Source organism: Cupressus sempervirens, chromosome 11, assembly GCF_028749045.1.
Source record: "Cupressus sempervirens isolate cs-2001-9-10 chromosome 11, ASM2874904v1, whole genome shotgun sequence".
In the NCBI taxonomy this organism is placed as follows: domain Eukaryota; kingdom Viridiplantae; phylum Streptophyta; class Pinopsida; order Cupressales; family Cupressaceae; genus Cupressus; species Cupressus sempervirens.
Window position 1 is genome coordinate 430,000,455 of NC_143128.1, and position 24,244 is coordinate 430,024,698.

The following is a 24,244-nucleotide window of genomic DNA, read 5'->3' on the forward strand; positions in this document are numbered from 1 at the left end:
ATGACTTTGGTGAAGAAGAAGATGTTTAGTATAGAGTCACTTGGGGCTGCTTCTAAAGTGATCAACACAGAGTCCTTGCTAGAAGACACCTTAGAAAGGAAGAGAAAGAGAAAAGAGGAGAGTATCCCTGCAAAGGATATTGTGTCTCAAGCAGTTCACTCTGGATCTACAGTAGTGAAAGCTAAGAAGTAGAAGACTTTATCAATACTTGTTGCAGAGACAATTAAGAGTATTTAATATCAATTATTTTATGTTCCATAGGATTAGAAGTTAGTATTTTCCTCATATGATTTGAATTGGAACAAGGAAGAAATAGAGTTTTACTTCCCATGTTTGTAATAACGAATGAATGAGATAAGTATTGTTATTGTTCATTCGAAGAGGAATCCTTAGTATGATTAATTCATAGTTCAAGTTTAGATTCAATTTCTTGTAGTTTAATTTTCAAAAAAAATTATGAATCCATAAGATTTGTGGATGCATAAAATTGATTAGCTATTTTAGAATTCAAACTTGCCTGAGTTAGGTCTTGTCTAAGTCTAACTTGGTTACACCTCTATTGTTCTCAAGTTAAGAACACATCCTCATTAGATAGTAGGAAAAAACATAATTCACTAAAAATCTATCATAGGGAGCTATACCTATCAATTTAGAGAAAATCCTTTCATTTACGGGTGGCTTTTCAACTGTCGTATTTAGATATTGTTCCAAAAACTTGGGATTTAAAGAGTCAAAACAAAAAGAACAAATCTATTTACCAACAAATTTTTTGTGACTCCACTGGGGAAACAAATAGTCCCTTGACCAAAAAGCCTATGTCATGAGGAAAAATGGTACTACCTCATGAAAACATAATCCCAGTGCTCCAACCTAAATTTCATTTTCAAGATGACCAAAAGGACATAATTTTATCCCTTAACACAATGGTTTGGAGGCACAGAAGGAACATTGAACATTATCGAAATGCTCGCCAGGTATTAGAAGAAGAAGAAAGAAGAGTTGAAGACTTTGAAAGAGTTGTTCAAAGGAGAGATAGACAGAGAGTAGAAAGAAAATTAAGACAATAAGCTCAGAGATAATCTAGACCCAGCATCCTGGAACAATTTAGGTTCCTCAAAAGTACCAAGGAACAGGGTGGGCAAGATTCCACTTTTGATAAGCTTACAGAGCTCGGCTTTCCTATTCTAGATGTTCCAAAGTGGAAAGGTAAAGGTAAAATTCAAAGTAGACCCTCTTCCCCTATTAAAAATTAGGATGCTAGCACTTCATATTCCACTTGTCAAGTGTTGGCACTCCATGGAGTTACTACCCCTCCAGTTGTTAATTTTCTGCCATTCACAACTAGAACAATCATTGCTACTCCATGGGTCGCGGCAACATGACCATTAGCACTAAATGCTTACCACCCACTTTCGGTTGGCTTAAGGAAGAATTTCCCTAAATTCTTAGGTGATGGGAAAGTTACTATAGATGAACACATTAAATCTTTCTTTCCAGCTACTCATATCTTAGGCATAGGACATGAAGATGTCACTATAAGATTGTTCATATAAATCCTCACAAATAGTGCAGCAGATTGGTTTTATCATCTACCCGATGGCTCAATAACTAATTGGGATATAATGAGAACTAAATTTGAGACTAGATTCAAAACTACGGAAGATGAACATGCCCTACTGACACAGTTGACTTCAATTAATAAGAAACCAACTATGAGCATGAGGGATTTTGTTGCCAAATTCAATAAGATTAACAACAGAATTCCTACTGCTGATAGACCCACACCTAGTAATCTAAAAAAAATCTTTATTAGCGTTATGGCTCCAGATATCAATTATGATCTAAGAAGAGCACATCCCACTAATCTACTGATGCACAAAAGAAAGCTATTGAGTGTGAGGATGATTTAATTTCTGCGAGAAAATGGAAATGAGAACTTCAAACTAAAGGGAGTTCTAGTAATACCACATCATCAAAAGAGATGATTTAGAAGTTTTCTAATGAACTAGTAGCGATGAAAAAGAAATTACTCGGATTCAATAACTCTAATCAGTGGAATTACCAAAACTCACTAGGAAGAAGCAATGAAAGTAGATTTTCCTAGCTTACAAGTTCACAACCTAGGTTGCAAATTGAAGTAGCACCGAAAAAAGGAAATATGTGTGTCTTTCATTTGACCATAGATCATGACATTGAAAATTGTCTAAAGACTATTCTTATGATGTAGTTGTTATCTACTAATGAATTAAATACTGTAGCTATGTGTTCAAAACTTGATTCTTGTTCGAATGGCGACTCTAGAAATTTATGTTTAGAATATGAATCGAATTCTGAATCAAAAGGTGAGTGTTATGCAACTATTGATGGAACTTCATACACAGTGCTTACCTCTGGACAAAGGTTAAAGAACCAAACCTCTAGTCACACTTACAGGAATGACTTTAGTCCTTTAACAAGCAATGTACATACTGATCAAGGAGCATCTACTTCACAAGCTGGTAAGGACAAGACATCCTTTGATTTCATTCAGTTTTGTGAATAGTCAAAAATTCAAATTTCCACTATTGATTATTTTAAAACACACCCTTCCGAGTTAAAAAGATTGGTAGATCGATGTAGAGGAATCTCATCAGATGTTAATTGTAACGTAATGGTTGAAAAAGAAGATGAAACCTTAACATCTAGTTTGTTTAATCAAGAAGATTCCATAGTATTAGCAACCTCTCTTAAGAAAAAGCCTGAACCTTTTTATATCTCATTGTACATCAATGGGTGTAAACTTAGTAATTGTATAATAGATTCAGGTGTGTCGGATAATGTTATGCCTTATTCTGTAGCTAAAGCTTTGGGTCTCAATCTTACTAAAGTGAATGGAAGATGCTATTCAATGGATGCCAAACAAGTTCCCTTACTCAGACAGATTAAAGATGCTCAGGTAGCTTTAGCATCACATCCAGAAAAGAAGCTCCTATTGACTATCATAGTAGCTGATATCCTAGCAAGCTATGGACTTCTATTAAGTAGAAGTTTCTACCATGACTTGGGAGGAGAAATAAAACTAGACTGGTCCCAAGTAGTAATACCTATTGGGAATAAGAAAGTTAAACTAGAACCTGAAGAAAAAGAAAAGTTCACAATTTTGAAGTCAGATGATCCTAAAGCTCAAATTCTATATCAAGAACTAGAATTTGATAACTATATGTTGTTTACTGAAGAAAGCATGAATGGACAAATAGATGAAAATTGAGGTGATATAATTTCCAATATATCATATATTTGGACGCTTGAATTTGATGGAAGTTGTGCTTCTTCACGATTCAGAGCAGGTGTGGTATTGATATCCCCAGAAGGAGAACCCGAACCTATGGCTTTTAAATTGGAATTTGGAAATACAAATAATATTGCAAAATATGAAGCCTTATTACTAGCGATAATGTCAGCAAAAGAGAGAGGGATAAAGATTTTAAAAGCTAAAGGTGATGCTAAGCTTATTGTAAAGCAAGTAAAAGGGCAGTATTCTGTTAAAAACTACAAGCTAAAAAATTACAAGAACAGGGTCTGGGATGAGATTGAAAGTCTAGATGCTTTTTCTATTGAAGTAGTTCCAAGGGAGATTAATACCAAAGTTGACCCCTTAGCAGTCTCTGCCTCTTTATTACTCCCTCATCCAGATTTCAAAGACAAAATGTGTCAGATTGAAATTGTATATCAATCCACTATCCCAAACAACACAGAATACTAGCAAGTCTTTAGTGATGATAAGAGTTTGTAGATGTTTTTAGAAAATGACAAGTATATTTTTGAACATGACTTTAGTGGAAGTGATCATTAAAGCTCTGATGCAATTGAGAAAATGGGTCAAAATGGAGAAGTTCAATTGAAGGCCAACATTATTCCCCCATATTTTATGGCCTTAGAAAAACTATTTAATAGACATGATGCTTACATAAAGCAAAAGAGAGCAGAAAAGGGGTCAACAATGGGTGAATATGAAGGAGTTAACATTGGAGATATTCATAATCCTAAACTGATTAACATTGGGAAGTGTTGTTTGAATGAAGAGAAAGAGGCCATGAAGAATCTATTTATAGAATATAGAGATGTTTTCGCTTGGAGCTACAAATATTTGAAAAGTAATAAAAATGGGAAGGTAAAACATGAAATTCCACTAAAGCCTAATGTAGCCCCTTTTCGATAGAAACAAAGGAACTATTATCCTAAAGTCATTGATGCCATCTTTCAAGAAGTAGATAAGATGTTAAAAGTGAGAATTATTTATCCCATTCATCATTCCACCTAGATAGCCAATATAGTACATGTCAAAAAAAGAAATGGAGAAATAAGAATCTATGTTGATTTCCGCAATCTAAATCAAGCATCCCTGAAAGATAACTTTTCTCTTCCTAATATGGACCATTTATTGGAAATGGTGGCAGGATCTAAAATGATGTCTATGCTTGACGGCTTCTCGGGTTATAATCAGATTGAAGTAGAGGAGAAAGACCAACATAAGACGACGTTCACTACCCCTTGGGGTACATTTGCATATCGCAGAATGCATTTTGGACTTATCAACACTAGTACTACATTCCAAAGATGCATGAGTAACACATTCACTGATTTGAAAGATCAAATCATAGTCATATACCTAGATGACCTCACCGTGTTCTCAAGAAAAAGAAAAGATCATATATGATATTTGAGGAGGGCGTTACAAAGGTGTCAAGAACATGGAATATCTCTCAACCCAAAGAAGTCAGTTTTTTGTGTGACAGAAGGAAAGATCCTTGGCCATATAGTGTCCTAGGAAGGCATTAGAGTTTACCCTAAAAGAGTGGAAGCTATTCAAAGACTATGCTTACCCTCCAAAAAAATAGGGGTTAAATCTTTCTTTGGGCAAGTGAATTTTCTCAGAAGATTTGTGCCTGATTTTGTAGAAACTAGTAAATATATAGTGGATATGATGAAAGGGAATTCAAATTTCAAATGGAATGAGGTGGGAAAGCGAGCTTTTCATGATATAAAAACTGCTATTGCTAATGCTCCAGTACTGTGTCATCCAAATTATAAGTGGGACTTTATCATTTATTGCTATGCTTCTGAACATGCATTGTTAGCTATTCTTATGCAGGAGAATGATGAAGGAGTACAAGCTCCTATTTCTTTTATGAGCATACCTTTAAAGAACCATGAACTCAAATATTTGCAAATTGAAAAGCATGTTTTCTCAGTGGTCAAGGCTCTTAAACATTTTCATTTCTATATCGTGCATTCACATTCAATAGTTTTTGTCCTAGATGTAGCAATAAAGAGTGTACTAACACAACAAGATATAGGTTGCAATGTCAGAGGAGCATGGGTAGCAAAAATACAAGAATATGATATTGAGATTAAACCTACCAAGTTGATAAGAGGAAATGCTCTATGCAAGGAAATTATAGAAAACAAAATCACTAGAAGGTCAAAAGAATCGAGTGAAAGCAATTGGTGTTAGCTATAGGTCTCTATGATCCATGGTTTGAAAACATCTCTTACCTTTTAACATACGGTGAATTTCCAAAGGGCCTAAATGCAAAGCAAAGAAGAGATCTAAAACTAAAGGTAGATAAATATGTCATCTAGGATGGTAAGCTTTACAAAAGGGCTATTGATGGTACTTTCCTTAGATGTGTAGATAAACAATAGCAAGAAAAGTTGTTGAAGACATTACATGATGAAGCCTGTGGAGGACATTTCTCTTCTTTAGTCATAGCATTTAAAATACTAAGGTAGTGTTATTACTCACCTAGGATATTTAAAGACACATATGCATGGGTAGCAAAGTGTGAAAAGTGCAAAATGTTCTCCAGATGTCCTCAATTAGCTACTTTATCATTGAGACTTGTTATTATTGAAGGGCCTTTTCAACAGTGGGGCCTTGACTTTGTTGGTCCTATTAGCCCTACATCTAGTGTTGGTCATCAGTATATAATAATTGTGAATAATTACTTCACTAAATGGGTAGAAGCTAAGGCTACAAAGAAGACTACTTCCAAGGTGTTGTGTGAATTCATCAAAGAAAACATTTTGGTCAGGTTTGGTGTTCCTATTAAATTAGTGATGGATAATGCATCTTATTTTTCTTCAATTGAAATTACTCATTTATGTTTTGAGTATGGGATCACTGTTAGTCATTCATCTAATTATTTCCCTCAAGGGAATGGACAGGCAGAGTCCAACAATAAGAATTTAATTAATATTGTTAAGAAGCTAGTCTCAGATAATCAGAAAAATTGGCACAAAAAGATTCATGAGGCACTCTGGGTAGATAGAGTGACACCCAAGAGGGCAATTGGTAAATCCCCTTTTGAACTGGTTTATGGAACTGAAGCCAACCTACCTCTACCTCTAGAGCTAGCCACAAACAAACTCAGAGTAGTAATTGAGGATGATATGTATAAGGATGGTCTAGAGAAGAGGATCTTATATCTGAGCAAACTCGAAGAAGAAAGGAGAGAGATTTTAGACCACATTACACAACATCAAATGTGAGTGAAAGAGCTTTTTGATAAAAGAAAAACACCCAGAAAGTTTATGGTAGGAGATATGGTGTTTCTTTGGGACAAAAGAAAGGCTCTGAAAGGAATGCATAAGAAGTTTGATGCTCTGTAGAAGGGTCCATTCAGAATTCAACAGGCATTCAAAAATAATTCTTTCAAGTTGGCATATGAAGATGGTGAAGTACTATCCCTGACTTATAGTGGTCAGGATCTCAAGCTCTGTCAAATTGCAAACTAAAAATAGGTAACCCCTATATTGTATTATAGTTATGTTTAGTTCTTGTGTTTGTTTTCCTAGTTAGTTTTTCCTTCCCATTTTGTCTCCTTGTTTGTCCTACCTTATTTTTGTTGTGTTGCCACATTTATTTCTTTTGCGAAACTAGAGATTCTAAGTTCCTTTCTTGGGTATACTCTACCTAAATCCCTAGTCAAAGCCAGTTGTTGCCTCACTTTTCACCATGTACCAATTTTGAAAAGTGGAGATTAACTTGTATTATGTTTAGTTTAGTTGAGTCAGTTGCCCCTTTTCTTCCTCAAGTGGTAAGTATCTCCATCAGGTTTTTCATCTTTTCCCTTCTCTTGCATTGTAAGACCAGGAGGGTTTTGTTTATCATCATGAGTCTTTGGGGTAGTTTAGGACCTTGCTCGATGGAGATTCTTAAATTATGTTACTTTAGATGAACTTACTTGTAGCTCATTTTTTTCTAGACATATTGAAAGTTGAACTGGCACAAAATCAAGTTTCGTCTTCTCCTTGGCAAGTTTCCACACCCCGAAGGTGAAACTCCGTCGAGATTCAAAAATGTGATTTTAGAGCTTAAATGAATAGAAGTGAATTATGTTATGGACAAATCATTCAAGAGTTGCCATGTTCTTGCTGCAAGAATCTTTCAAAACTCACTAAGATGATAAAAAAAGGGCATCGGCAGAAAACTTAGAAACAACTTCTCCTCGGCGGGTTTCGAACAAAGAAGTCAATTTTTCAAAAGAGCATTTTTTAAAGAATAAAGTGACTCAATGGGTCCCACCTTTCATTTTTGAAGCTAGTTTTATATTTTTTGAAGACTTAAAGTAAAGTGGTTAGGGTAGAGAAGGTAGAACAAGGGAAAAAGCAGAAAAGTGGAAATCATCTTCTCCTCTGCAAGGTTTCTACCCTTGAAGGCAGTTTTCTGCATCCAATAGGAAATCACTCTTGCAAGCATGGTTATTTGATGAATTGGTTACAAGAGGCTAAAAAAAGGTAAGGGAAGCATGTTGATCACTTTGAGGAAGGTATTCTATTCAAAATCTAGCTGAGCAGAATTTTACTCATGGAGTACTCCATTCTTAATTCTCCACAGCTTGGTGAAAAATGGGAAAGTAAGACTATAATAAAGGAAAATAACTGTTGGGAAAATAGAAATAGTGAAAAGACAAGAAAGAATCCATTGTAACCTCCACATTTACTAATCTAATAGATTTATCATTTAATTCATTTGTGTGGCATGGATTTTAAAGATTAACAGGTGGATTGGAGTTTCTATATAGAGATGAACATAACGGATTTTCAAACTACTGTTTACTCATTTGAACTGTTATGTTGTTAAGTTGAATATTGATTCTAAAATCTCCACAGATACAAAGTTCTACTCTCTATCTTATTTTGAGTTTTAAGATTTCCAATTTATTTCTACCTCAGTCGAGATGGCAACAAGATTTGCTGGATTTGATGGATTGGGCGGAATCAAGTCTACATGGCAGAGTATCACAGACACTTCACTCCATTTCTTTGACATGCAAGATTTCCAAAGAAGGTTGAGGATGGAACCAATCCATCCCATAATGGAGAAACTCTGAAGAAGTGGTCTGGTAGAAGTAGCAGGATTTCTCATAGCAGTACAAGCCCCAGAGCTAATTATTGAATGTATCAATCACTATAACCCAGATACAAAGCAAATCTTACTGCCTAATCAAATGGTCTTAATCTCAATTGATAGGCAAGCAGTGGTCAATTGTCTAAGGATTCTAGAAAGAGAGGAATTCTTTGAATTAACAATTGGAGGAGCTATGTTTGAATTCTCTCTAAAGAAGATGATGTGGCGAAAGGAGATCATGAGTTCTTGGTTCCAAAAGCCAAGGGGAGCTAAAAGTAAAGTTCCTAAAACCCTTTTTGGCACTGATCTCAAGCTCAAGATCGTGGACATTCTAGTTCTTCTACATCAATTGAAAGGGAAGGTCAAAGCCCTTAACTTTGTAGAACAATACTTCTTTTTGGTGCAAATTATTTGCTCGAATACACAATATGTTGACTGGGTGTATGAGCTAAGTAAGCATTTTTCTAGGGCTCTCAATGCAGCCAAATTCTATAATTCATTGTATATGTCTTCTTTCTTGATATATATGTTGGCTTCCCTACAATTATGGCTAGGCCTTCCCAGAATAGAGAATTTTCCAGATGATGTAAAGAGTTATGAGTTTTACCCATGCTTGCAGTTACAGAATAGTTATGTAGAGTATATCAGAGTTAATGATACATTTATAATGAGGCTTTGTAGGGAACTCCAAGGGTGTCTAAAGAGGAGATTTAGCTCAGAAGCAATGGTGGCCATCAGTCAGTTGAGTAGTTATTTCATCCAATTCTCATCCTTTTGATATTTGTGTCTTGCAACTTTCGATGGATTTCCCCTGAAGCTGCCCAGATATCCAGATGACATGATAGTGCTCATTGAGATCATGAGACAAGAAATCTAATTGAATGTGTTGAGCACCAGTTTGAAGAAAAAGGGATACGAATTTCCCATAAATGTTGGGGCATATAGTTGTGAGTCCCGATCCAATGCCAAAAACATGCTCAAGGCATTTGAGAAAAAGTTCAAATTAGAAGAATATGAAGTGGTGAGGCCTATGTTTGAACCAAATGGGTATGCCAGAGATGTGCTTCAAATTGGAAGCATGATTAAGCATGTTACTACTATGGAAGATTATTGGGCAAATTGTAAAAATGAGTTGGAAAGCTGTGATCAGGCTTTTGCTAGATTGACAATAAAAAAAAAAGACATATGGCATTAACTTAGATGTGTAAGGGCTAGAAGATTATGGGAAAAATATGTATAGTAATACATATTTGACCAAATTGAAATATACTCAAATTATTTCTAAGCCATATGTTGATGTGGAAGAAGACCTTGATGTTATGATGGCCTAGATTATCAAAAGAACTAGAAAATGGGTTGAGTGGATAGAAAAAAAGGGTCAGAGTAGGAGCAAGACTACTCAAGCTTCTCCAACCACTACTACTCCCACTTCTTCTCAAAGTGCCACACATAGTGTTACAACTTCTGTTGCTCAAGGACATGCTCAATCTACAAGAGGAGGTGACCAACCCCTAGAGAAGAACATCTCAATCGCTCCAACTTTCCAAGGCAGTCCTCTACCAGTTATTGGAGCCCAAGCCAGCACCAAAGAAAAGAGGACCGAAGAGCCAAAAGATGGAGTTACTAATCCAATTTCACCTCCTCATGTTACTGCTCTAGTTTCACCTCCTCATGTTACTGCTCTAGTTTCACCTCCTCATCTGACTGCTGTAAGGAAACTCAGGTGCGGAAACAGCTTCCTACACTAATCTCATAAGGAAAGTATGGTGCAAATCCTTTTAAAATATTCTACACTTACAGATTCAATATCATGTAAACAACATTATTGCAGCCAACCATGCATACAGAAATTAGATAGAGAAAGAACACATAACACAAAGATTTGCCAGTGGGGAAAAACCTTTCGGTAAAACAACCCCACCCCTCCAGAACTTGCACAATGTATTATCTTCAACACAAGATTACAATACACTTGCAATGCAAGTTCAATAGCAACAATAGAAGACTCCAGCAGCACCTCAGTACCTACAAACTTTCATCTATCACACTATTGCATTACAACATGCAATACCCATTTTATGAACATCTTAAGACCCAACAAAATGCCCATAATGGAGTTGGGCATTTTTCATGGCTCAACCACCAAGAAACATGCACAATGCCACATGTACATACAATACCAAGAAAATGGTGTCCATCCCTTGAATAGACAATGACAACTTGTCATAGAATCTGCCAAAAATAGCGGTCATAAGAGAAGTGTAAGGGAGTCCATCATACCAACCTATTTTTGGCATATTCTCTTACACACACCAACCACTCATTCTTGGGCACCCAAATAGGCCTCATGTCATAAGATGCTCTTACACCTGTCATAGCTCATTCCTTAAATAGCTCTTATGCATCATAGGAATCTGTCATAACCATTTCAGCCATGATCTCCTTCACACACTTCAAGATGCCGACACATGTAAGTGATCAACATGCCAACTAGACATGTACACTCATATTTACATATTATTTGCAAAAATACATTTTACAAAACAAATAATAATAAGAATAGGAATTATACAAGGTTGAGACACCTTATTCCTAACATTCTCCCACTTGTCGAACACCTTGTAAGAGCAATCAGGAAAATAAAAGGAACTAATCGCTATAGGCCGAAAGGCCCATAGACTCCGAACACCATCTAAACTTTTTAGTGCCCACTAGTTTCGTTAATGCATCTACAACATTCTTCACAGTATCTACCTTCTCCAAATTTACCTTTCCGTCTTCCACCATATCTCTCACAAAGTGAAACTACACATCAATGTGCTTCATTCTAGCATGGAAAGTTGGATTCTTCACAAGGAAAATAGTACTCTGACTGTCACACCAAATAGTAATCTATTTTGCATCAACACCATCATCACAACACAATATCTTAAGCCAAATGGCTTCCTTACAAGCATGAGTAGCAGCCATGTACTCAGCTTTTGTAGTGGACAAAGCAACCACAGGTTGTCACTTACTCATCCAACTGATGGCACCACCAAACATAGTGAACACATAACCACTGGTGGATCTCCTGCAATCAATATCATCTACCCAATCTGAATCCACAAACCCATGAATACAAACTAAATGTAGAGATCCAGAAGAGTTACCATGATAACATATGGAGTAATCTGATGTACCCCTCAAATATCTGAATACTCGCTTAACTGCATCCCAATGTATCCATCCAGGATTAGCCATAAACTGACCTAGGACTCCCACTACTTGGGCAATGTCTGGTCTAGTATAGACCATAGCATACATAAGACTGCCAACTGCACTAGCATAAGGTACTCTACTCATGTCCTCCACCTCACTAGGAGATTTTGGACAATCATCTACAGATAACTTTGTTCCCACAGAAATAGGAACACATAGTGGTCTACAATCTGCCATGCTGAACCTATCCAAAACAGACTTCACAAACTTACTCTGACTCAACCAAAGTTTTCTGTTAGACCTATCTCTACTAATTTCCATACCCAAGATGTACCTAGCTGCCCCAAGATCTTTCATCTCAAACTGTGTTGACAACTGAGATTTAAAATCAGAAATCATACCCTTACCCTTCCCAAATAGCAATATATCATCAACATATAATGCAATAATAAGAAGGCGATCATTTTCAACTCTTAAATAAACACAATGATCTAATTTCGATCTTACAAATCCAATTGACAACACAAAGGCATGAAACTTAAGGTACCACATCCTAGGAGATTGCTTCAAACCATATAGAGATTTCTTCAATCTAAAAACACAGGATTCTTTACCTTTAACAATGTAGTGCTCAGGCTATGACATATAAATCTCTTCCTCCAAATCACCATGAAGGAAAGCTGTCTTCACATCCATCTGTTCTATCTCTAAATCATATGATGCAGCAAGAGATAATAGAAATCTAATGAATGTCAACTTTGCAATAGGAGAGAATATTTCAACATAATCTATTCCCTCTACCTGTGAATACCCCTTTGCAACCAATCTAGCTGTGTACCTTTCAACACTGCCATCTACACAAAATTTCTTCTTGAACACCCATTTATAGCCAACAGGTTTTCTCCCTTTAGGAAAAGGTACAAGGTCCCATGTTTTTTTTTTCTCTAATGAATCCATCTCATCATCCATAGCCTCAATCTAGGAACCTGCATTTTCCATGCCCAAAGTCTCTTTCACAGATCTAGGCTCATCAGTGTTAGTAATCAAAGCAAAAGCACAACTAGAATCTAACATAGAATAACCAAACCTTTTTGGTTTCTTTCTTTCTCTCGTGGATCTCCTCAAGGGCTAAGGTTGAGGTTGTTCTTCCTCTTCTTCTAAACTTTCAAAGTTGTTAGAGCTCTCCTCATCATTAGACCCAACATGGTCTCTCTGTTCAGTCTTCTCAGGTGTAGGAGGCAACTAAACAACATCTTTTTTCTTTTCTTTTTCATCTGGTTGTAGCACAATAGGAGAAGATGTTAGCTCTCTAAAAATAACATTCCTACTATACAACACCTTACTCGTCACAGGGTCCCAAAGCTTGTATCCTTTCACACCAGCACTGTACCTGATGAAAATACATTTAACAGCTTTGTTTTCCAACTTAGATCTTTTCTCCTTTGGAACATATGCATAAGCTTCACAACCAAAAACACGAAGATGTCTAATTGAAGACTTCTTACCAGACCACACCTCCATGGGTGTCTTACCAACAAGGGTTGATGTAGGAGATCTGTTAACCAGATAGCAAGCAGTGGCCACAGCTTCAGCCCAAAACCTTTGTTCTAAACTAGCTCCACTAAACATACTCCTAGCCTTCTCCATCAGTTTCATGTTCATTCTCTCTACAACTCCATTTTGCTCTGGGGTGTAAGGAGTTGTCTTATGCCTCTCGATACCTTGTTCTTTATAGAACTGTTCAAACTCTGCTAAGCAAAACTCACCACCATTGTCAGTTCTCACACACTTAATCTTCTTACTAGTTTGATTCTCTACAAGGGCTTTAAATTCCTTGAATCGACTAAAGACTTGTGTCTTAATTTTAAGGAAATAAATCCATGTCCTTCTATTGTAATCATCTATGAAAGATACAAAAAATACAGACTTGGAGATCGAAGGAACTTTTACAGGACCAAATCCATCAGAATGAATAAGATCCAAAACATCAGAAGATTTGTGAGAACTAGAGTAAAACTAAACATGATTTTGTTTACCATATATAGAGTGTTCACAGAAGTCAAACTTGAGATTGCAATCATTTAACCCCTCAACGAGATTTTTCTTTTTCAGGGTTCTGAGACCCTTCTCACCAATGTGGCCAAGTCTCATATGCCACAATATTATCTTTTTTGCAGGAAGCTTTACTTCCAAAGTGTTTGCATTGTCATCAAAACCAATAACCACAGAATTCTTCACTGCTCATTCAGATGGTGATGATGAAGAACTATTACATAGAGGAATACATGCATCTAGCTGAAACAAAGTACCTCTCCTAGTACCCTTAGCAAGCACCATCGATCCTCTAATCATCTTACATCCTTCTTTTGAAAAAACAACTTGCACACCTACATTGTTCAGCATACTTACAGATAATAGGTTTCGTGCCAAACTTGGAATGTGCATAACTCCATTGATTCCCTTTACTCGTCCATTAGGAAATTTGATAGTGACCCTTCCGCTTCCAACTATCTTCAGGTGAGAATCATCACCCAAGTACACCTTTCCACCATCGAACTCTTCATATCTTGAGAACCAGTTTCGATGAGAGGTCATGTGAAAATATGCACTCGAGTCAACCAACCACACATCATCAGATGCATGGGTTGCCAAAGCTATGATGAATGCATCGCCATCTTCTTGAGATTTTTCAGAACTAGAATCTGAGGCTTTCTTCTTCTTCTTAGGCTCTTTGCAGTCTTTACGGAAGTGCCCAATCTTTTCATAGTTCCAACATTTTTCTTTGGACTTATTGGAAGTCTTTGACTTCCCATGGGACTTGGATCTACCCTTATTGTCAGACTTATTGTTATTTTTCTTTCCTCTTTCTGTGGATCTCCCATGAACAGCAAGGGCTTCTTTTTCTAAAATGGAAGCCTTTCTCTGCATCTCCTCTGATAGCAACAAAGACACCACATCAATCATTTTGAAGGTGACTAATGTGCTTTCAAGATCCATCACAAGATGGTCCCATGAATCAGGTAAAGAACACAAAAGTGTGTAGCAATGATCCTCCTCCTCTAACTTGACACCAGCAGATGTCAACTGTGCAGCCAGCAAATTAAATGCATTTAAATGATCCATTAAGGATCCACCTTCCTCCATTCATAGAGAATACAACTTCTTCCTCAAGAACAACTTGTTCACCAAATATTTGGCCTGATACATGGCCCCAAGTCTCTCTCACAAACTATATGCGATTTTCTCATCTAGAACATTCAGAAGGACTGCATCGGTTAAATAGAGTCTTATGAGACCCTTAGCTTTATGATCTTTGATATCCCAATCTGCTTGAGTTATAGTTTTTGGTCTTGTAGCACTTGTAGTTACTTCCCATAGGTCACGATCTTCCAACATGTCTTCCATCTTGAGTTTCCACAACTCAAAATTAGTGCCATTAAATTTCTCCACCTCCATTCTTCCATATGATGAACTCACCATCTTAATCTTCAAATAAGATGTAGGATGCTTTGCATAAGACTCCCACTCAACTTGAGATTAGCTCAAAAAACCCTACCCAACAACTAGGATCAAAAGTTGATCAAGCTCTGATACCACTTGTAAGGAAACTCAGGTGCGGAAATAGCTTCCTACACTAATCTCATAAGGAAAGTATGGTGAAAATCCTTTTAAAATCTTCTACACTTATAGATTCAATATCATGTAAACAACATTATTATAGCCAACCATGCATACAGAAATTAGATAGAGAAAGAACACATAACACAAAGATTTTCCGGTGGGGAAAAACCTTTCGGTAAAACAACCCCACCCCTCCAGAACCTGCACAATGTATTATCTTCAACACAAGATTACAATACACTTGCAATGCAAGTTCAATAGCAACAATAAAAGACTCCAGAAGCACCTCAGTACCTACAAACTTTCATCTATCACACTATTGCATTACAACATGCAATACCCATTTTATGAACATCTTAAGACCCAACAAAATGCCCATAATGGAGTTGGGCATTTTTCATGGCTCAACCACCAAGAAACATGCACAATGCCACATGTACATCCAATACCAAGAAAAGGGCATCCATCCCTTGAATAGACAATGACAGCTTGTCATAGAATCTGCCAAAAATAGTGGTCACAAGAGAAGTGTAAGGGAATTCGTCATACCAACCTATTTTTGGCATATTCTCTTACACACACCAACCACTCATTCTTGGGCACCCAAATAGGCCTCATGTCATAAGATTCTCTTACACCTATCATAGCTCATTCCTTAAATAGCTCTTACGTGTCATAGGAATCCGTCATAACCATTTCAGCCATGATCTCCTTCACACACTTCAAGATGCCGACACATGTAAGTGATCAACATGCCAACTAGACATGTACACTCACATTTACATATTATTTGCAAAAATACATTTTACAAAACAAATAATAATAAGAATAGGAATTATACAAGGTTGAGACACCTTATTCCTAACAACTGCTACTCCATCTACAAGTGCTCCACTTTTGAAACCAATCGGTTCCCCTATTCAGATAGTAGAGATCAAGGAAGAACAGAGTAGTAGTAACAAATCCATTGAATCTGACGAAGTCACAAGGAAAATTCAAGAGAAAGAGAAAGCCCTGAGTTCTTCTAGGCTTCTATTTTAGGATCCTAAGAATCCTTTTTCTACAACTTTAGCACCAGTGACTCCAATGAAGAAGAAGATGTTTAGTATAGAGTCACTTAGGGATGCTTCTAAAATGATTAGCACAGAGTCCTAGCTAGAAGACACCTTAAAAAGGAAGAGAAAGAGGAAAGAGGAGAGTATCCCTGGAAAGGATACTATGTCTCAAGTAGTTCACTCTAGATCTATAGTAGTGAAAGCTAAGAAGCAAAAGACTTTATCAATACTTGGACAAGATCTAGAAATAGGACACTTAACAATGGAGGTAGCAAAGCCAAACAAAGCAGGGATAATTGAGGACATGACACCTGATGATTTTGCTCTACATTCGATTGATCTTGGAGAGGCTAGGCATGATACAAAGGTGGGCCTATGGAGATCAAGTAATGAGGTAATAGAAGAACAATCAGAGAACCTCAAATTTTCAAAAATTAGAATGAAGGTCAAGATTGAAGAATTGAAAAAATTTATCAAGCAATTGGTTGTTCCATTGGCAACCATTACTGGTGTGCCTACTACTGAGAACCCAATAGCAGAAGAAGTGCAAGCCTTCATCTCATAACTTCAAAAGGATAGGCATTTTGGCCAGATTGGAAGAGAATGGATTGAGAAACTCAATCCAGATGGAACTGTTCTAATTGATCAAATTGGAAATGTTATCCTTTGATTGGAAACTAAGAAGGATAATATCATATCTAATCACAACACTTTGGCCATAGAGAAGGCAAGGTGTGATGAATTTATCTCTCTCCTGAATATGGTCATCCAATGAAGGTAAAAGAGGTAGTTGAAGCAAAGATTTTGAAGAAAGGGACTGAGCCTCTGTTCGAATGGTTTCAAAACATGCAATTTAAGTAGGAGATGATTCAAGAGGCTGAAGAAGGACTCAAAGAAACCAGGAAAAAAGTGAGGAAGACCGAAGACAGAGCATTCGAACTCATGCAAGGATTACACACTGACCTACAAACTAGTGGGCAAGGGAAAGCTCTCATTGGGGTAGAAGTAATGAAAAACAACTTCTCCACATACTTGAGTAATCTATCTGGAATGACTTCAAGCGATCAAAGCAGAGTGGTAGAGTTGTAGACACTTGGTGGATAAATACATGTAGCTGCTGGAGAATTGACAAGTCAGCTAAAAGTAGTGAAGGAGTTGGCTTGAGAGCATTCGAAGTGGCTCATAAGATTCACTAATGTACATGTGCCTAGTTAGAAAGAAATGATTCAAATTATAGTAGCTACTAAGGCATATAGAGCAAAACCTGAAAAGGGAAAGAAGTCTAAGTGATTCAATTGACACTCCCTATTTGTTCTCTAATGAAAATTTTGCAAATTTTGTAAATTTTGTAATATGAAAAACTAGCATCTTACCATTTGTCATCCTCGGAAGATGAACCGATTAAAATTCCTATTGTAACGGTCATCTCTCAATTCTATATGTATGAAGTTGAACAATTAATGAAAGGTCAAAAAAAATTTGGTGTGAGGTACTTTTGTTGTAAAGACAATTGAGTATTTAATATCAATTATTTTCTATTCCATAGGATTAGAAGTTAGTATTTTCCTCATATGATTTGAATTGGAGCAAGGAAGAAATAGAGTTTTACTTCCCCTTATGAAATATAACGAATGAATGAGATAAGTATTGTTATTGTTCATTTGAAGAGGAATCCTTAGTATTATTAATTCATAGTTCAAGTTTAGATTCAAATTCTCGTAGTTTAATTTTCAGAAAGTTTTATGAATCCATAAGATTTGTGGATGCATAAAATTGATTAGCTATTTTAGAATTCAAAGTTGCCTAAGTTAGGTCTTGTCTAAGTATAACTTGGTTACATCTCTATTGTTCTTGGGTTAAGAACACATCCTCATTAGATAGTAGGAACAAACATAATTCACTAAAAATCTATCATAGGGAGCTATACCTATCAATTTAGAGAAAAGACTTTCATTTACGAGTGGCTTTTCAACTGTTGTATTCAGATATTTTTCCAAAAACTTGGGATTTAAAGAGTCAAAATAAAAAGAACAAATCTATTTACCAACACATTCATTGAATTATTGAAATATTTGATTTATCTATCATTAAAAAAGGCTCAAAAAATTCTAATGATGTGTTACTCTCTCGTCGATTGCCTAATTTATTTGGTTTTCCTAATGATTTCATGACCTTGTCACATGAAGTTAAGTTTGGGCAGGGGGTGGGGAAATCCCACCAATTTTGTGGTGCTCAGATGATTTCCATTCAAGATTCATTGATTGTTTTGTTGGTCCTTTTTAGAAAACTTCACCATCTGACATCTAAACAATTTAAGATATGTATTCTTATGTTGATTGAAATTGGTATAATCATTGTAATAACATTCTTTTGTTTTTATCAAGTGTTAATTTATATTAATGACTCTACCCTACCATTTGTACAAATGTATTACTCATTTAATGATAGGGTTATTAATTGGATAAAAATTGTTTTAGTATACTTGATATGCTTCGTTTTGAGAATATGGTTACAGGTCTCTTGATATGGTGAAACAATCTTAGCACCAATACTATTTGAAGTTGTTTTTCTACACAAACATTTCATAACACACTATGTTGGCTTTGTTACCATTGTATGGGCTTGCTAGCTATCTGGTGCATATCTATTTCATGTGTACTTCACTATTCAAGATCAAATGCAAATTTTGGTATAAGGTGTTCATTACCTTTAAATGAGATTTCCTTTCTTTGGTGATTTCTCACATGTAGGAAAATATGCAACTTGGTCTATGAGATTCATGATTATTTTTGAGCTACACATCCAGCAAAAAAATTGAAGACATTGCATATCATCACATTCCTTCCTCAAAGTTGTGTCTCATCTTCTCTATAATTCTATGGACACATTGGAGACTATCATTGGTATTTCACTCTATGACCTTGTCCTTGATAAGGAGGTGTATTTATTTCATGAAATGGATATCTCTTATTTATCAAAAGGATTGGATAACACAACTTCATGTTGGAGGGTCACATTTTTCCATTCTTGGAGCACTATGTCTTGTAAGGATCATCATTCTTATGGATAATTTTCTTATCCAATTGTGCTAGTGTGTTCTAAAGTTCTCCAACAAGATTTAAAATTCTATGGCATAAAATACATGGATCAAGGTTGATTTAGTGAAGTGTTTTAGTATTCCCAATTGTGTGGAGATTATTTATAGTCATCATTCCAAGTTCCTTATGCAATCAAGCTTCAATGGTACCTTCTATGGGAACATGGACAAAACTCAAGTTTTGGATGGTATCATTTTTTATCATCTATGTCAGGATTTCATTTGTTTGGTCATTCTATGTAGTTATTGAAAAAATTAAAATTGAAAAATTGAAAACAAAAGAAAAAAAGGCAATAACAAATCCAACAATGAAAACCTTCAGGCATTGTTGGCCAGTTATTATTTGAAAAATAGTTTTCAACAGATGTTAACTATAAAATAAATTCTTAGCGGAGAAAACTATTTTTACAGAAGCGATGAGTGGTTGAAAACTAGCTTACCAGTGATCACTTTCCATTATCAATTTTTTTTTTTAAACATGAAAAAAATGCAATAATTGGTCTTCTTGGTTTTTCTACTAATCATTCTTTTCAAGAACACTCATTGGCTTCAATGGTTCTTTCATTCTTGGCACCTCCTGTCACTCACTCTTGCAGCTTTGCTCCTCTTTAGCATGATCCTCAAATCTTTGATCACATATAGTATGTGTTGCCTATTTAGTTGAGGTGTTTTAGTGAACCATGCTACCTCTTGTATGGTGTACAATGCTTCACTTGTTGATGGTGGTCCCCCAAGTTTCCCTTTTTTCCCTAGTTTTATTATTCATGTCAATTTTGTGCCCTTTAGAGATTTTAATATTTTGTGGTGTTGCAGTTCTGGATGCCTCTCTTCATTCTTTTTTGTCGATTCATCCATTTTGGTGGTGGCATTTTTTGTGTTTCTCTTTGTTCCACCATTGGTCTTCTTTCACATGCATGTTGGTAAAATAATCAATTTTTTTCCCTTATTTTATCTCTTAACTTTATTTATATTGCTTCTTATGTTGATCATTATGCAACACCCCTCCCTATCCTCTCCTTGTTTCCCATGGACAGTCAACCTTTAAGTTGGGGGGAGGAACGTCATCCTATTATCTTCTATCCATTACCCTTAATAATTCCTTTTCTTTGTCTCTTATCTCTCCTATTTCACCCATTTAAACTCCTCTTGTGCAAATTGAGATAAATTTCTCCTATATGTAACCTTGTGAACCATAATGCTATAAAAAATTGAAAAGGAAAGAGAAAAGACAAACAACTAATGAAAAGTTGAAAGTGAGATTAAAGGGGAAAAAATAACAAAGCTTGTCATGTGAAGCAAAGAAAGGGATTTTTGTTATCATGGTTCATGGTAGAGATAAAGCCAAAATGTTAAACCTAAAGTGCTTCCAGCCTCTTGATCATAATGATTGCACGAGGACATGCAATATGCTAAGTTGGGAGGAATGATGAGAGCCAATTATAACCTATTTAATGTCATATTTAAATCCATTTTATGCACTTTCCTACTTACTTCCCTATTCCATTTCCATCCCATTTTGTTCCATTTTACTATTTTATGTTGCATATGATTTAATATATATAAGTAGTATTTAATGAAGTTTTGGGATTAAAATCTGTAAAATGCATTGTTGATTTCTTTTTACATAGCATGTTGATTTGTGGCACAAATCTTCTTGTTGCCTACTTTATGGGAGCTTCTTATCACATTTGGGAAAAAACTATTATACATGATTGGCTAATTATTTCTTTCATTCCTATATCAAAAGATAATACAAGCATGCCAACAATAAATATCAAACACAAAAACAAATAGTATTGGTGAATCAAAAATCAGATATGGCACATTTGTTATGCATGTTTCCTATATTGCCAATGGATGGAAATGGGGCTTGAATTAGTATATACCATTATAGTTGCTATGCGTGGTGTATATGATCCATGTAAAAGACTTGTCTTCTTTAATAATTGTTACAGCTGCTATAAGTGATTCTATGTATATATGATCTATATCATGCATGTGTGGATGCTAAAAGCCCCATACTATAGACAACTAAGTTTTTATTTTTGCTAAGGAGATGAACTGTTATAGTTAAGAAGTATTTCCAAGCCTCATGTGGAAATTCCACTAATTTGATTCTTCCAAAACTGTTTCCAATCCATATTGGATGTTGATAACATTTCTTGTTGGAATGGTAACAATGTTGGCTATTTTCTTGGCATAGAACTACAAGATGGCATTTAATTTATGGTGCATTGTTATACCAGTTATTATTTGTATGGTCCATATCATCAAAATAGTTGTATAATTGTTACAACTGCGTATATATAAGTAGCCTAAATAATATTGAAATGTACTATTACATTTGTTAAAATCTAAGGAATGAAATAACAATTCTATTGATCAACCCAACGTAGAACATTATAGTTTCTTCACACACCTTGCAGACTAGAGAAAGTGCCCACTCTTGGAATGTTTAGTGAGATTGTTAATAGTTTGGATTGTATGTCAATGATTTATGTAATTAAGTCTGGTGTGTTTTCTGATTTTATATTTCAGTGTAGTGTGTTTGTGTTTCATTAATATAAAGTTCCATTTGAATTAATAATTGATTTGAGTATTGTTTCCTTATCAATTTGTAATCTAATTTGCATTGAGTGATATGATTACTAGTGTTTCATCATTTTTTTAATTCATTTGATAGAAATAATTATATTTTTATTGCTATTAGAAAGACATTTTTATTTCTGATGTTTTTATTGTCCACATTATTTTAGTAGGTTTTATTTGAGCTCCTGTCACAGGAAGTGATAGTTCCTGTCGTAGTTCTATTTTAGTTTTTCATATATTTTCTTTCAACTACATCCATAATCTCTCAAATCAAAACTAAAACCCCTTGATGGAATACTACTTGGACACCTTTCACAAGCTTACACTCTCAGATTGACACGTATAGACTAGTCAAACTTCAACATAAATTGTTAATTATTTCTTAATTATTTGCCCCATTCTTGGCCTATCATCTAGCTATAGAATGAGGAATTCACACATATATAGAGGGAGGCATGAAATGACTACTCTACCTAAATACTTTTCTTATCTTTTGTTTATAAAAATTTATGATTAAGGTTCCCCTAATTCTAGCTTTCAAATCATGTGCTAGCTCCAAAACCCTTGCAAAAAATAGAGGCTTGGCCATGCTGCATCCCACATTTGTTATTGTGACACATCAGAGGAGTTTTCCTAATTAATGACCACACTTCATCATAGTAGGGCAACATCCTCTTGTATGTTGATCAGGCAGTCCACATATTGTGTCACATGTTTGCTCCTATTGGCATTAGTGCCATCAAATTCCTTCTCATTATATTTGTCTAGATTTTCAAAATTACAATATTGGGAAGAAAATGAGTGTCTAAATGCTTATCAAAATTGGTTTTATCAAATCTATCTTTGAATTGAATTCTATCCTTGATGAGGTCTCATAGTGTAATTTTCCTAGAACATAAGGTGAGGTTTGACCTTTTTTGGGTAGGTTTACATTTGTGAAGGTGATAAGAGAGAAATTAGTGGGGCAATACTCATGCACCCCATATGTGATTTCTCTCTTCAATTTTTTTATTTATACTTGATAAGGAATGCCTGTTGTAAGTAAAGGGTGGGAAAACATTTTGGTTTCCATTGCCAATGGTGATAGCATTATTCTTGAATTCTTTGTCATTTGCACATACTTAGCCTTTTCCCCTCCCAAGGCCAAGGTATGTACTATTTTCCCTTTACTTATTGAAAGGGTATCACTATAGTTGAATTCTATGTATTTCTCATATGCCAAAATTTATTTTGTGCCACTTTCAGCTTAAAGTAGGGAGGATGGTTGTAGTTGTTGTAATGATTTTCACAATAATAGAAATGGTGTCTACTTTTGGTCTTCATAAGCATAAGACTCAAAAGTTCTTAGTGGTTATTTCAGGGATCATTACAACCATTGCACTCTATGGCTCTCCACTTCTCGCTATGGTATGTAAACTAACCATTTTACCTTCCTCTACTTGTTTTGCATACTAGATGTGTTTAAGCCTCAATTATAGATTTTTTTTCTTTTGATGTTTAAGCCTCAGCATATATTGTTTTGATGTATTGCAAAAGGTGGTGATTAGAACAAAAAGTGTGGAATTCATGCCATTCCACTTATCATTATTCGAGTTCCTCACCAGTGCTTTGTGGATGACCTATAGTGTCCTAAGCAAAGACTTCTTAATTATTGTAATACCACATTCACAATCCATTCATTTCCTATAGTTTCAAGAGAAATTATTTTCATTGGTATATTTCCAATTTGAAAATTTTTGTGCTTGTAGACTCCTAATGTTATAGGTTTCCTTTTGGGTATCGCATACGAAAAGAAATGGAGATGGTAGCTAGATGGTTGTACCATTCCTAGATAAAATTTGCATAGTTAGTTTGTATTCTTTTTTCAATTTTGACTCCTCTTAATGGGAAACTTATACTTAGTTTCTTGATATATATCTATTTTGAATGTAGTTCTCATGAATCCATTTTATTTTCAATAGTTTAGGCCAATTTCATAAAGATGAGCTTTTTATCAATGATAAGTAAATGGGATTTCTCTTAATTTGATGTATGATAGATAGATTTTGATAGGTACTAGGATTTTTAATTAGAACCTAATAGATAGATAGAGTTTGATGCAATTGGAACCTAACATTTTGACAAGTACTAGGATTTTTTATTTTCATTCTTGTTAGTAAGCTCACAATGGTAAATAGTCTAAATAGTAAAATTTGCAAGCTCAGACTTGGTAAGCCCATAAATGTAAGTAGCAAGGCACTACTATCCTACCCATCGATGAGTTACAAGATTTTCTTCAATCCATCCAAA

At 35.4% G+C, this 24,244-nt stretch overlaps 1 protein-coding gene across 1 annotated transcript; it reads left to right on the forward strand.

Moving 5' to 3' along the window:
• LOC149530269 (bidirectional sugar transporter SWEET3b-like) lies at positions 1-23,763 on the forward strand. The gene is given in 5 exon segments (XM_089808181.1): positions 1-188; positions 22,881-23,103; positions 23,201-23,362; positions 23,492-23,608; positions 23,704-23,763. Coding segments are annotated over 5 exon segments (750 nt in total).
• Positions 23,764-24,244: the final 481 nt, after the last annotated feature.